Genomic DNA, 11,205 nt, shown 5'->3' on the forward strand with positions numbered 1-11,205 from the left:
AGGCACTTACTAAAAATGAAAGAAAAAACCTCCCACATCACAACTATTCTAGAGCAGGGTAACTTCCGTCCCAGATAACATTTTATGCAACACATTTTAAAATTATTCATTTCCCTCTGTTATCCTAAGACAACAGGAAAAAAGTCCCAATTGTTTTGCTTTATTTCTACAACACTTTCATGTATGCTCAATATGATATTTTTAAGTACATTTAAATTCTAATTTTGAAAGCAGAAGTGCTGAGGTTATAAGTTAAAGTGCTGATATTATAAATAATTTCAGTAACTTGTATTTTTGTAGGAAGCAATGGATGTAATTTTGAAAACTTATTAATGGTCTTCGTTTTATTCAGGGTAAGAGAAAGGAGCAGAAGCTACTGCCAAGCTGTATGTCTGTGCTCTCAAGCAAAGTTCCCAACTCGACCAACCAAATTATTGGCAATCAAATGAATACTGAGCTTGGCAGGGCTCTGGTAAATATTAATTACTTCTTCAGCAGTGGAGCACAGAAGAGGAAACTTGAGAGTGAGCTCCAGCTTTCTTAGTGCTTCAGTAACAATATAACAGCAACAAAGCAAGTTCTTTCAAGGGTAAAAATGGATGTTATCCAACAATGCCATAATAGATGATCCTCTTCATATTTCAGGTGACTAGGCCATATACAGACAGCACTACAGATCATATCAATCTTCCCATGCAAATCTACAGTAAGGATGCCACTAACATCTGAAAGAACAAGATTACAGACAAAAGACCATTTTTGCCTGAATTTTATCTCCTGAAAACAAACAATTAATATAAATCTGCTCAGATGAGTCATAACATAAACAACGCACTTTCAGCTCTGAAAGCCAGCACAACAAAAATGCAGCAGCTTGTTGCATTTCATGTAGTTAGACAAGGATTCATCAGGTTCTCTCATCTGCATGTTTAAACTTGCTCTAAAGAATAATACTTAAGGCATGTGAGCCATTCTCTGTGCTTTTCACCACTCCCTGCTGAGGGAGGGAGACCAAATATTTTTCACACTAGTTTTCATTTTTGTTTCTGTAGATTTGCTGCTCTCAAATTCCCTTCTCTTATGCTTTTTTTCTTCTGGTTCAGCTGATGGAAACTCATTGACAAGGAAGCAGGCTTTCACATTTTGTTCTGAAGGCGTGCTGGCTCAGCAACCTGTCTTACACCCTCAGAATTGTCAACCTTGAATTTAAAGGGTTCATAGTTCCTAAAATCTGTGGTTGCCCAGGGAAACCATCCTCAAGCTAAATCAACATAATACCAAAAGCCTGTTCAGCTAGTGCATCTTCATTACAGAGGTTGAAATTTTATGGCCTGTGCTTCTGTAGGAAAAAATCAGCAAGCAGCAGAGCATGGAGAGTGTGTACACAGTACCTGTCCTTTGAACTGTATGTACCTTCCACAGGATCATGCTCAGTCCTAAGTGGAACTCAACACAGAAGCCATTAGTCCTGCCTTGGCACAACAGGCTGCAGTCTCTCACCAGACTGAGATGGAGATGGGTGCACTCACACTTTGCAATTAAAGCTATTTGTTTATATGATTAGACTTCAGTGGCAGAAGGCAGCTCAGAAGCACACCAGGTGACCACTGTGACCAGTGTGATCACTGATCCAAGTGGTCTCCGGCAAAAAAAAGGCACTGTAGAAAGAAGAGCTAAGTACCACACCCTGAAGTCACGACTCCAAGTGGTTCTCCTGGCTTCCTCACCACAGCAAGAACTGGAGGATCAGGGCTTTCAAGATGACCACTAAGTGACCTAAAGGAGGAAGACCACATCATGCAACCAGCCGAGGTGAGGAGGGCTGATTCCTCTGTGCAGACATGAATTATGATGGAGAACTGAGTTCAGACACACCAAAACGGAACATTCTTTTTAAAACACACTTCTTCTTGTTCAGCTAAAATGCTTTCTGCTCTGTCCTGTGAGAACTCATTTATCCAGGAACTCATTTTCTTCACACACCTGAAAGCAGGAGAGGAGAGAGCAGATCAAGACTTTCCTTGTCCCTGTGCTGTCCAGAGCTTTTTCCAAAAACTTCACAGGCTACTCAGAGGTTACACATTTATTGGTGATTGCATAACACCAAGAGACAGTGCACTTGCATGCCTTACTCTGGGTCACAAATTTTACACTGGGTGGTGTATGCCCAGTATCTGTCAGGCTCAAGCTCCTATTCATGTAAGAACATTTCATTTGTAAAGCACAATTTTGTTTTTCAGCACAAAAGCATACAGAGCTCCATGTTTCCTAACCTCCAGATGGCACTCACTCCACATCAAGTAATCCACCAGAAAGGACACTAAGGCAGTGCTATATAAGTCCTTTTTAATTACATTAAATAATTCCAGATTCCTGACTCTGTTTACTGTGTGTGAACCCAGAGAATCCTTCTCCCAGAGAGTTCCCGCAAACTGGAGGGTAAGAGCAGTCTTACAGTCTGGTCTAAGCAGTGCATGATTTAATCCTCCCACTTCACTTAGAACTGGCATTGTTTCAACTGAAGCACTTCTAGTTTTGGACAAGACCTTCCACATCTTACCCTAAAGATGTGGGCTACTAATCAGAGTCTAGAAAAGCAGCGATGGCAACTGGAGTATGGGAAGACATGTCATATAAGGAAAGGTTAAAAAGACTGTTAAAAGTTTAACATGAAGGAAAAAAAGCAGTCTTGTAAGAGGATAGCAGTCTTTAGATACATGTATAGCTCTGGAATGAGAAAAGGAATAATTTGCACTTTGAGGGAGTGTCAGGCAACAGCAAAAATAACAAGCTTAAGTTACAGCAAGGAAGAATCATGTTAATTTTTGGGAAAGCTAGTAGTGAGGATAATACAGCACTGGAATCGATTCCCTGAGGAATCTCCATCTTTGGATGTTAAACATACTTCCATCAAGAGGGATGTATTTAATAGGCTTTGTCTTTTACTGTATAAATTGAATGACTGTCCGAAGAGTTTTTCACCCATTCTCTGACTACACCAGAGCTGTTGGGTTCAGAACAAATTTTGCAAACATGATTTTTCAAACATATTGACAAAGAATTTTTTTAAAATTCTTATTTTAATTATAACAGGTTTAAAAAGATTTCAGCTCTAAAATACAGATTAATCACTTTTTAAAAATGGAAATATATTTCTAATTCTTCTAACTAATCATATACATTTAAGTATAAGGATACTTTTCACGAAGTCCAGATGTGTCTTTTAATCACACGTCTGAGAGGCTTGTTTAGTGCCTTCTTGACAGCCATGTAAGGACACTTCTCAAAGAGCATATTATGTCATGTGAATGGCAAAAACCAATTTTCTTCCAAAAATTTGAGGAAGTCTTTAGTAAAAATGTGTAGTTCTGTGTCCTTAATCAGATAAAGCAGCCACTGAGGTGCCAGTTCCTGAAGTGGGGACGTGCAGTGGTGACGTTTTTACAGCACAGGAAAAGCCCTGCACTCCCCTCTGCTGTACTCCCTTGCACGGGTCACTTCAGGCCAACAGATGACAACTGGAAAGTCTGTAGGAATATCTGAAAAGGAGCCAAAGTATGCAGCAATTTTTGGCTTGTCAGAGTTCAACCTTAGAAAATGTAGCTCTGTGCTGTGTTGCAAGATCACAGCAACCCACAACTGTGCTGCCTCTTTTGATGTGCAGTTAAGCTATCTTGACTTTCTGAGTCTGAGTTCAAGATAATTGAAATTATGCTAAAATATGAGTGGGTAACAACTGGATAGGACCAGCTCTGTTCACCACAGAACTCCAATTCATTATTATCTCCTCCTGAAATCAATGCTAGCTCTTAGGCACTTTGACATCCTGATGATTAAGGGGGAATGTCTTGAGAACCAAAGTTTCCTGTGCGGAATAGATGAGATAATCTGTGTGATATGGGAACATTGTCTAGAACTGGACATCTGATTTTGTTAAATTATTACCCTTTCCCTGGAAATGCAAATTATTTTATCCTGCTGCATTAGCTCTCCAGCATTAAATTTCCAAAGTTAGTTTGGGTCTCTCTACCATGTACAGCAACCTCCAGAAAAGACCTTCCGGGAATATCCAGGGCCCTAATCAAAACTGCCTCAGCACCTGCAAGTACAAGGCAGCAAAGAGACAATCTCTAGACTCCAATTTCATCCCAAGTTTAGCAGTCATTTTTCTTTTACAATAATTAACTTTGTCAACTAATCCTTATTTATATAAGCAGAGTGTCTTAGAAAGATTGCATGAGATTATAACAGTAGTGAAATCAGTAAATAATCAGTGGAAATTCCATTTATCAAAGAGATTGTGTAAATATTAAACTGTGTGGTAAGTTACTTGTAAAGCATTCTTATGGTGTATCACTTAGGCTTCAGTTTTATAAGCTTTTTCCCCTTTTGTTGCCAGATTTCAAACAAGGGATTATACATGCTTAGAGAATTCATTTTCTGTATTTCTTTCAGTTAAAGAGCACAAGTGGGTGGCTATATTGATTGAATTCTTCCTTTAGTTATATATATTGCTTTCTCTTCAATATTTTTGAGTATAGTTAATGTTAATTGTACCTTGGTGAACAGGTGTTTCCAGTGCATCCAGATTTTGTGTGTTCTCATTTTTAGTTCCATTTAAATTTAAAAAGTGTGAAATACATATTTTTTTAAAGACATAAGTTCATATAAATCTGTGTTCCTTGTGCATTTAGAACAGTCTTTGTATATACTTCCCACATGGTACCTTAAGTATAAAGTTTTGTTTAATAAGATCAGTGATGACTGTAAATCCAGTTGTGTTTCTTAGAAACTCTATTTAAAACTGTTTTTTGACCTTTAGATTACTCTAAAGTAAACAAAATAACTAAACAGGTTTTCCTGCAAAGAGGTCTCATTATGCTGTGAAAATTACTAAACATGAACAGTAAGATTCCTAGAACTGGGAACGGCGAGGATGATTACGTATGAACATTAGATGGGCAATACTGCCAGTCAGGGCATCATCTGTTTGTATGTATTATGTGCATATCTGTTGGGGTTTTAGGAGCTCTCTTGGGGTTTTTTTTCTGTTAAAGGAATTTTCCCCATTCGTGTTGCTCAGCTCCTACAAAGAAAGAAATTTCTGAACTAAAGTTCCTCTTAAATCAGACAACAGTTTTCTGAAGTGGGGTATATTTTGGTTTGTTGGTTTTAGAAACCAAAAATAATCTGTCAGGGCCTCAAGTTCCATTTCCTAAATGCTGCACAGATAGAAACCACTAAATCTTTCCTAAAGCAGGATGCCTCTCTTAAAAACTCTACTTGCTACTCTGAATCCATGTCAGGTATATTTTCCTTCTTCAAAAAACTTCATGTTTGCATCAATAAATTCCTTGAAACACAGATGGGTTTCCAAGTGACTCAGGAATTCTGCTGAATGCTGAAGAGGTGCTGGCACAGCCCTGTCCACAGCCCTCTTCTGTCACAGGGCATAGATCCCACAGATTGACTTCAGCTTGTGACCTTTCCAGAGCTTCTCTGAGAAGCCATATTAACTTACGTATCTACAAAAGTGCCAGCCCTTAGAAATGGAATTTCCAAGTATCTGGGGTTGCAGCTTCACGTCAGCACAAGGCCTTTATGCCAGGCTGATGGAGCAAAACCACTGCAAATTTCTATTAAATGTCTCTTAACCCAGAGTATGACCAGAGGAAAGTCTCAGCTGGCATTAAGAAGTAATGTGCAAATATACTGGCACAATAAATATAAAAATAATGTCATTTGGGTTCACTTTAAACTGTGGGTTCGCTTTGCCCAGTTACTAATAACCAAACATCATCACTCAACATATTTTATATGATCTGTGAATTAACAAATTTATTCATGCAGTAACTCTTATGTCAGCTGCAGGTGTTGCTGAGAAAGAGGAACAAACCACAGATGTAGCCTAGAACCACCTGCAGCTATCATAATGCCTACTTAGCTGTTACACCATTATGTTTCTTTAAAGCCAAATGGACTGAAAATACAGTGTTTACATCAGCTCTCTACCACGAAACTTAACAGAATGCTGGCACATTGCTAGCACTGTGTTGCCACTGGGATACATAAAAAACCCCCTAAAAGCCAGAGTGAAACCTGCACCCAGTCGTGCTTCAGACCTGGTGAGATGACCATCTTCTGTGCTGGAATAAGCATGATTGTAACTGTGGTTGCTCCTCAGTGCTGGCAGATCCATTTGCACACTCTGGGAGACTCTTAAGACATTTAGCAAGAGTGCAGGAGGCATCATACACCATGACCTTAGCAAGGGCTGCTGCCCTCATGTACTTGCACTCTCAACTCTTTCTGGAGCCTCTTATTTGGGTAAGTCAGATGTAAGTATGGATCTAGAACAACACCAGTTCCAGATCCAAAAGCTGCAGCTCAACCTCCTCTCTGAGCTAAAAGCTTGACGTAGATTTTCTAAAAGGGATACTAGTTAGTATATTTTCCTTCTCTTATGCTCCTCACAGATCCTCAGCTTTGTTAGGCTTTTGGGTTAGGTTTTAAAAATCTGTGTTTGGCATTCTAGGCTCTTTCAGTACTACTTTTTAGATAGCAATATTATTTTAGATAATATGCCATTACCCAGAATGCCCTTAAGGCCTTCTGTTAACTCAAAAAAACATTTCACAGACAAAACACTGAGTCAAGAGGGTTTGGGGTGTTTTTTGCTTACAGTACTTTCATTCAATTTGTTATGCTTCTGTTCAGCCTAACATCAAGTAAACCTCATATAAATAAGGTCATGTTTTCAGTTGCCACAAATATATACAACATACTGCAGAGAGAACCAACAAACTACATGCAACCTCCACTGTTTCTTTTATACTCATGTCGTGCACATTTGTACAACGTAAACTCAAACACGAAGCACACAGGGATCCGTTGGACTTCTTTAGTAAGAGAAGGATCTTCAAATAAGAGTTAAAGCAGTGTCACTATGCCACCAAGGAGCCTCAGTATAGAGATAACCTCCTCCTCATGGTGAGTTTTTGTGACAACTTTGCATCAGTCTACTACTCATCAGTAAAGCTCACAGTCCTTGGGCACTACAGGTGTTCAGCAAAGACAACCAAATGCAAAGAGCACCTAAAATCATAGCCATCCTTCTTTAATTTTGTTTTAAAGTCTTGATCATTTTTACCTTGTCTTTATCTTGATGTCTCTAGTGGCAGAATGGGGCCTCAAATACGCAGCTTGCCTAAGGACTAAAGTACATGAAATCACAGCCAAGTGGCCCAAAGGGACCTCTGGAGGCCTCTAGACCAAGCCCCTGCTCAAAGCAAGGCCAACGCTGACATTACGCCAGGTTGCTCAGGACCTTGTCCTGCTCAGTTGTGAAAATCTCCATAGAGATGCCAGAGCCTCTCTGGGCCACTGTTCCAGTGTTCAGTGTTCAACTCCATTCCCTCATGCCTCAGTAGCTCATACCTGTTTCCATCTTCCCAGCCGTCCCTTTTTGGTGTTTGAGTTCAGAGAAGCACTGCTGGATCAGCCAAGCGGTTCCTCCGCCTGCTTGAGTTCCAACTCACCAGACGAGACAGTTTTTGGTCTGTGAGCATGTTCTCTTCGAGTTTCAACGCACACTCGTAGTCTCCATTGCCCCCATGGCACGTTCCTGAGACGTCCTGACAAACCAATTCCTGAACTAGACAAATTCTGTTCTTCTGAAGCCCAGAATCTTTATTCCACTATTTGTCTTCCTTACTTCTCTTGGGGTCTTAATTCCAAGGTCCTGGAGACACTGATGCCAAGGCGGCCCTTTACCTGCACATTGCCTATTTTTTCTACCTCCCTTCTTTGTTTTTGAGTAACAAATCCAGCATCTGCATCAAAAAAGAATGTTCTTGATGCCCCACAAAAATTGGTTGGGCTGCTTTTACCCCACTGGGTGCTCCTCCGGATAGCAGAGCAATTTTGTATTCCAAAGCAGCCTGTGCCTACAATTTTGAGTTCCTTCTTGTTTTTTAAAGCTTCATCTGCTTCCTCTTCCTCATCAGACAATTTAGAGCAGGTGCTTCCAAGTGTTCCCCATGCCAGTCTCCCCACCAGTTTTGACCCCTCAGCTCTCAGCTGGCTCAGTGCTTATTCCAACAAGCATGGGAAAGCTCCAGGCAAAGAGAAACTTTTGTGTAGAACACAACTTCCACTCATTTCCCTGTCTGCTTTTCCAAAAAAGCTTGAATCCTCCCACTGATAGTGTGCTGTGCCATACTGTCCCTGTGATCCCAAAGAGGTCACAGTGCTGCAACTGTGCTGGTATGTCCAATTCCTCTGGTTTCTTTCCCAGGCTCTATGTGTTGACACACCGTGTTCACACTCCCTGGGCAAACAACCGAGCCTCCTGCAACCTGTTGTCCTTGGCCAACTCTGTCCACCCGCAGCCTTCCTCCACACATCTCCCAGGGATTGTCCCCATCCACACAGGTTCCTCAGCTGTGGAATCTCCTTTATTTTAACCTAGAGCTTAAACCAAAAATTTTCTATAAAATTAACTATTCCCTGTTAGCATGGCAGGCTGTGGAAATAACCAGCAAAAGAGCACTCTCTGCATTCCTTGCAAACCCACAAAATTTAAGGCATTATTCTGTTCAAAAACTCAACTGTGATAAGCCAGCATCATTATGGGGAAAAAATCTGGTTTGGCTTTTTGTCCTTGGTTACTACAGGAAGATTATTTTCCTTCTCTGCGTTATTTTCAATAGGAATCAACATGTGCATTCCCGTTTGAGGTGCACCAGTGCTAAACCACTGCCCATCTGCTGCAGAACTGTCAATCTGCACTGGAGATTCGAATGCTACGAATTCATTCCCTAACTGTAATTTGAAGTGGTTCTGCATTCTGCTGCAACTTAACAAATCTGAAATTTGACGTAGAACTAAATACTCTAAACATTTAGACTAGGAAGAATTTCTTATATTGCTCACAGATTAAATTTTTTTGTCATAACCTTGGACAAGGCTGCCCAGTACTGACGTCTGTTCCTTCCCTAAGCTGCAGCTCACGTGGGCAGTGAACAGATGCAGCGCGGGACCATTACGCAGACAGGGCAGGGGAAGGATGGTGAATCATTCTGTTTATCTGACTGCTTGCAATGCAAAGCAAGATGTATTCTTTAAAAAGGTAAAATGCTGACTAAAGCTAAATACTTAATGTCATCTTAAATATAAAATCAGTTGAATAAAATGGGGTCACAGACATGCTCAATAGTTTGAAGTCAGCTCAGCTTCTTGATTACTCTAGAAAGGTAGAAGGCAGTACACAATGCTGACAATTTTATAGGTTTTTTGGATCAGCATCCACACAGTAGTGCAGATATGCAACTTCGACCTTAGGTATTTCTCTATTATTCTCAGATTATCTGAAATGACAGACACATCTACACCTCAGACCTAACTTTAAACGAGGTAACTTCATCTTGTATAATTTTTCAACTCATTTTCAAGTACATAATGCTCCCACAATGTCAAGAACTCAGTTTATCAAGAAAATCTTGGAACAGTTATTATTTAAAGTGAACTCAATTTTTCTTTGTTTCTTTTAGCTTATGGTCTTCGAAAATCTTGATTATTTTGAATTGTATTAACAGAAACAAAGTTTCTACATTAGAATTTTGTATTGGGGGGCTATTTATTTCTGAGTTTGGGGATTTTATGTATTTCTACATACCTGCTTCATTTTATGACTGAATTACACAAAGGCCAACACGATTTACAAATTAAGAATTAGTAATGCTGTTTTAAAATACCACTAAGGGTTTGTGGAATTAATGTAATATACCTGTTTTAAGCCATTTTAAGAACTATTGGTCATAGTGAAATACAACTGTTGTTAAAATTAAAATGAAAAAGACGAAATGCTATGCCTGCGAATGACCTCTCATGTTAAAGCAATTATGTTCTAGGTAAAACTCTGAATTAATGGTGTGGATTTGATAGTCTGAGCAGTCCTGGCCATATGTAGGCACAAAAGAGTCAAGATTCTGTCCATGTGTAATCAGTACAAATGTGTACTCCTTGGATAACCTTTATTTAGTTCTGACAAGCTGAGAAGTACAAAAGCTTTACTATTTTTGTGTATAACTGTGTATGGTGGGTAGGTGTATGCTCTGGAGAAGCTGCTCCATCTCCAATAACCTGTGATAAATAACCTAAAGAATAAAAATTTTCAGCTCCCCTGAAATTGCTGAAAGACTAACTGGCAAAAAAAAGATAAAAGAATGTAAAGGTATGCACACAGGATGATAAATGTAACTGGAACCAATGGATAAGGAGGCCTACAGTGATTCTTTAGGAAATCATATAACAAGAAACAACAGTGCATACACAAAGAAAAGCTCAAGGAAAAGTCACTTTTAATATCGAAGCACTCTGTGAACACAACCACCAGAGACCCCTCTTAATAAACCTCCAGCACCATAAACTTCCAGTAAGAGGTGGATGCATGCAAATTAGTTCTAGAAAAATGAGATTTATATATTAAATAAGAAACACGTTTTAATGAATATGTATAGTTTTAATGAATAAAAACCCTGTTGTAAAGTCTCGCTCCACACACAGAATAAATAAAGATCCACTGTGTCCTGCACAAATAAAGAATGCCTGCTTTCTAAGACTTCAAATTGTGTTAGAAAGTTTATTTCAGCCAACTTCGCTATCATCTGACAAACCCAGCATTTAGCAACTTTTAATTTTGCTGCACATTTTTCCTGTAAAAATAAAGTGCTGCTGTCAGACCCGTGCGATCCCTGCTGCAGGAATTCGTTCCACAGCCATCCAGAGAGAGTGGCCTGAAAACGAGGGGCGCTGGAGCACTCGGGACTCCACTTTGGGGGAGAAAACTGAGCTCCAGCCTGCAGCTCCAAAGCCGGAGCTGACCTGCACTGCTCCGGGGTGAACACGGCCCATGGCCGGCAGAGCATCACATCATCCCTGCTCTGGGGATGTTTAGACTAACAGAATCATTCCAGGACCAACACTCTGAACCCGGAGCAGAGCGTTTCTCGGACCGGTCACCGAGGGAGTCACATGCGGAGAGGCCTCAACCAGCGGCCCGGAGCCGGCACGAGTGTCCCCCCGGTCACCGCGGTATTCGGTCCCACGGGCCAGGGGTGACCGTGGCACTTCCCCTCCCGACGGGGCCGCAGATGCCCCGCCGGGCCCGGCCCTCCCCTCCCCGTGCCCCGGGCAGTGCGGGTG

General features: G+C 40.6%; 1 protein-coding gene across 1 annotated transcript in view; it reads left to right on the top strand.

Annotated features, from left to right (window-relative positions):
- Positions 1–5,653, top strand: part of CUNH2orf50 (chromosome unknown C2orf50 homolog) — an 8,530-nt gene extending 2,877 nt beyond the window's left edge. The window contains 1 exon segment of the mRNA XM_017745087.1: positions 353–5,653. Coding sequence (XP_017600576.1) covers positions 353–544 — 192 coding nt within the window. The 3' untranslated portion in view covers positions 545–5,653.
- The last annotated feature ends 5,552 nt before the right edge of the window (positions 5,654–11,205 follow it).

This window comes from Corvus brachyrhynchos, unplaced genomic scaffold (assembly GCF_000691975.1).
Source record: "Corvus brachyrhynchos isolate BGI_N302 unplaced genomic scaffold, ASM69197v1 scaffold116, whole genome shotgun sequence".
NCBI lineage: Eukaryota > Metazoa > Chordata > Aves > Passeriformes > Corvidae > Corvus > Corvus brachyrhynchos.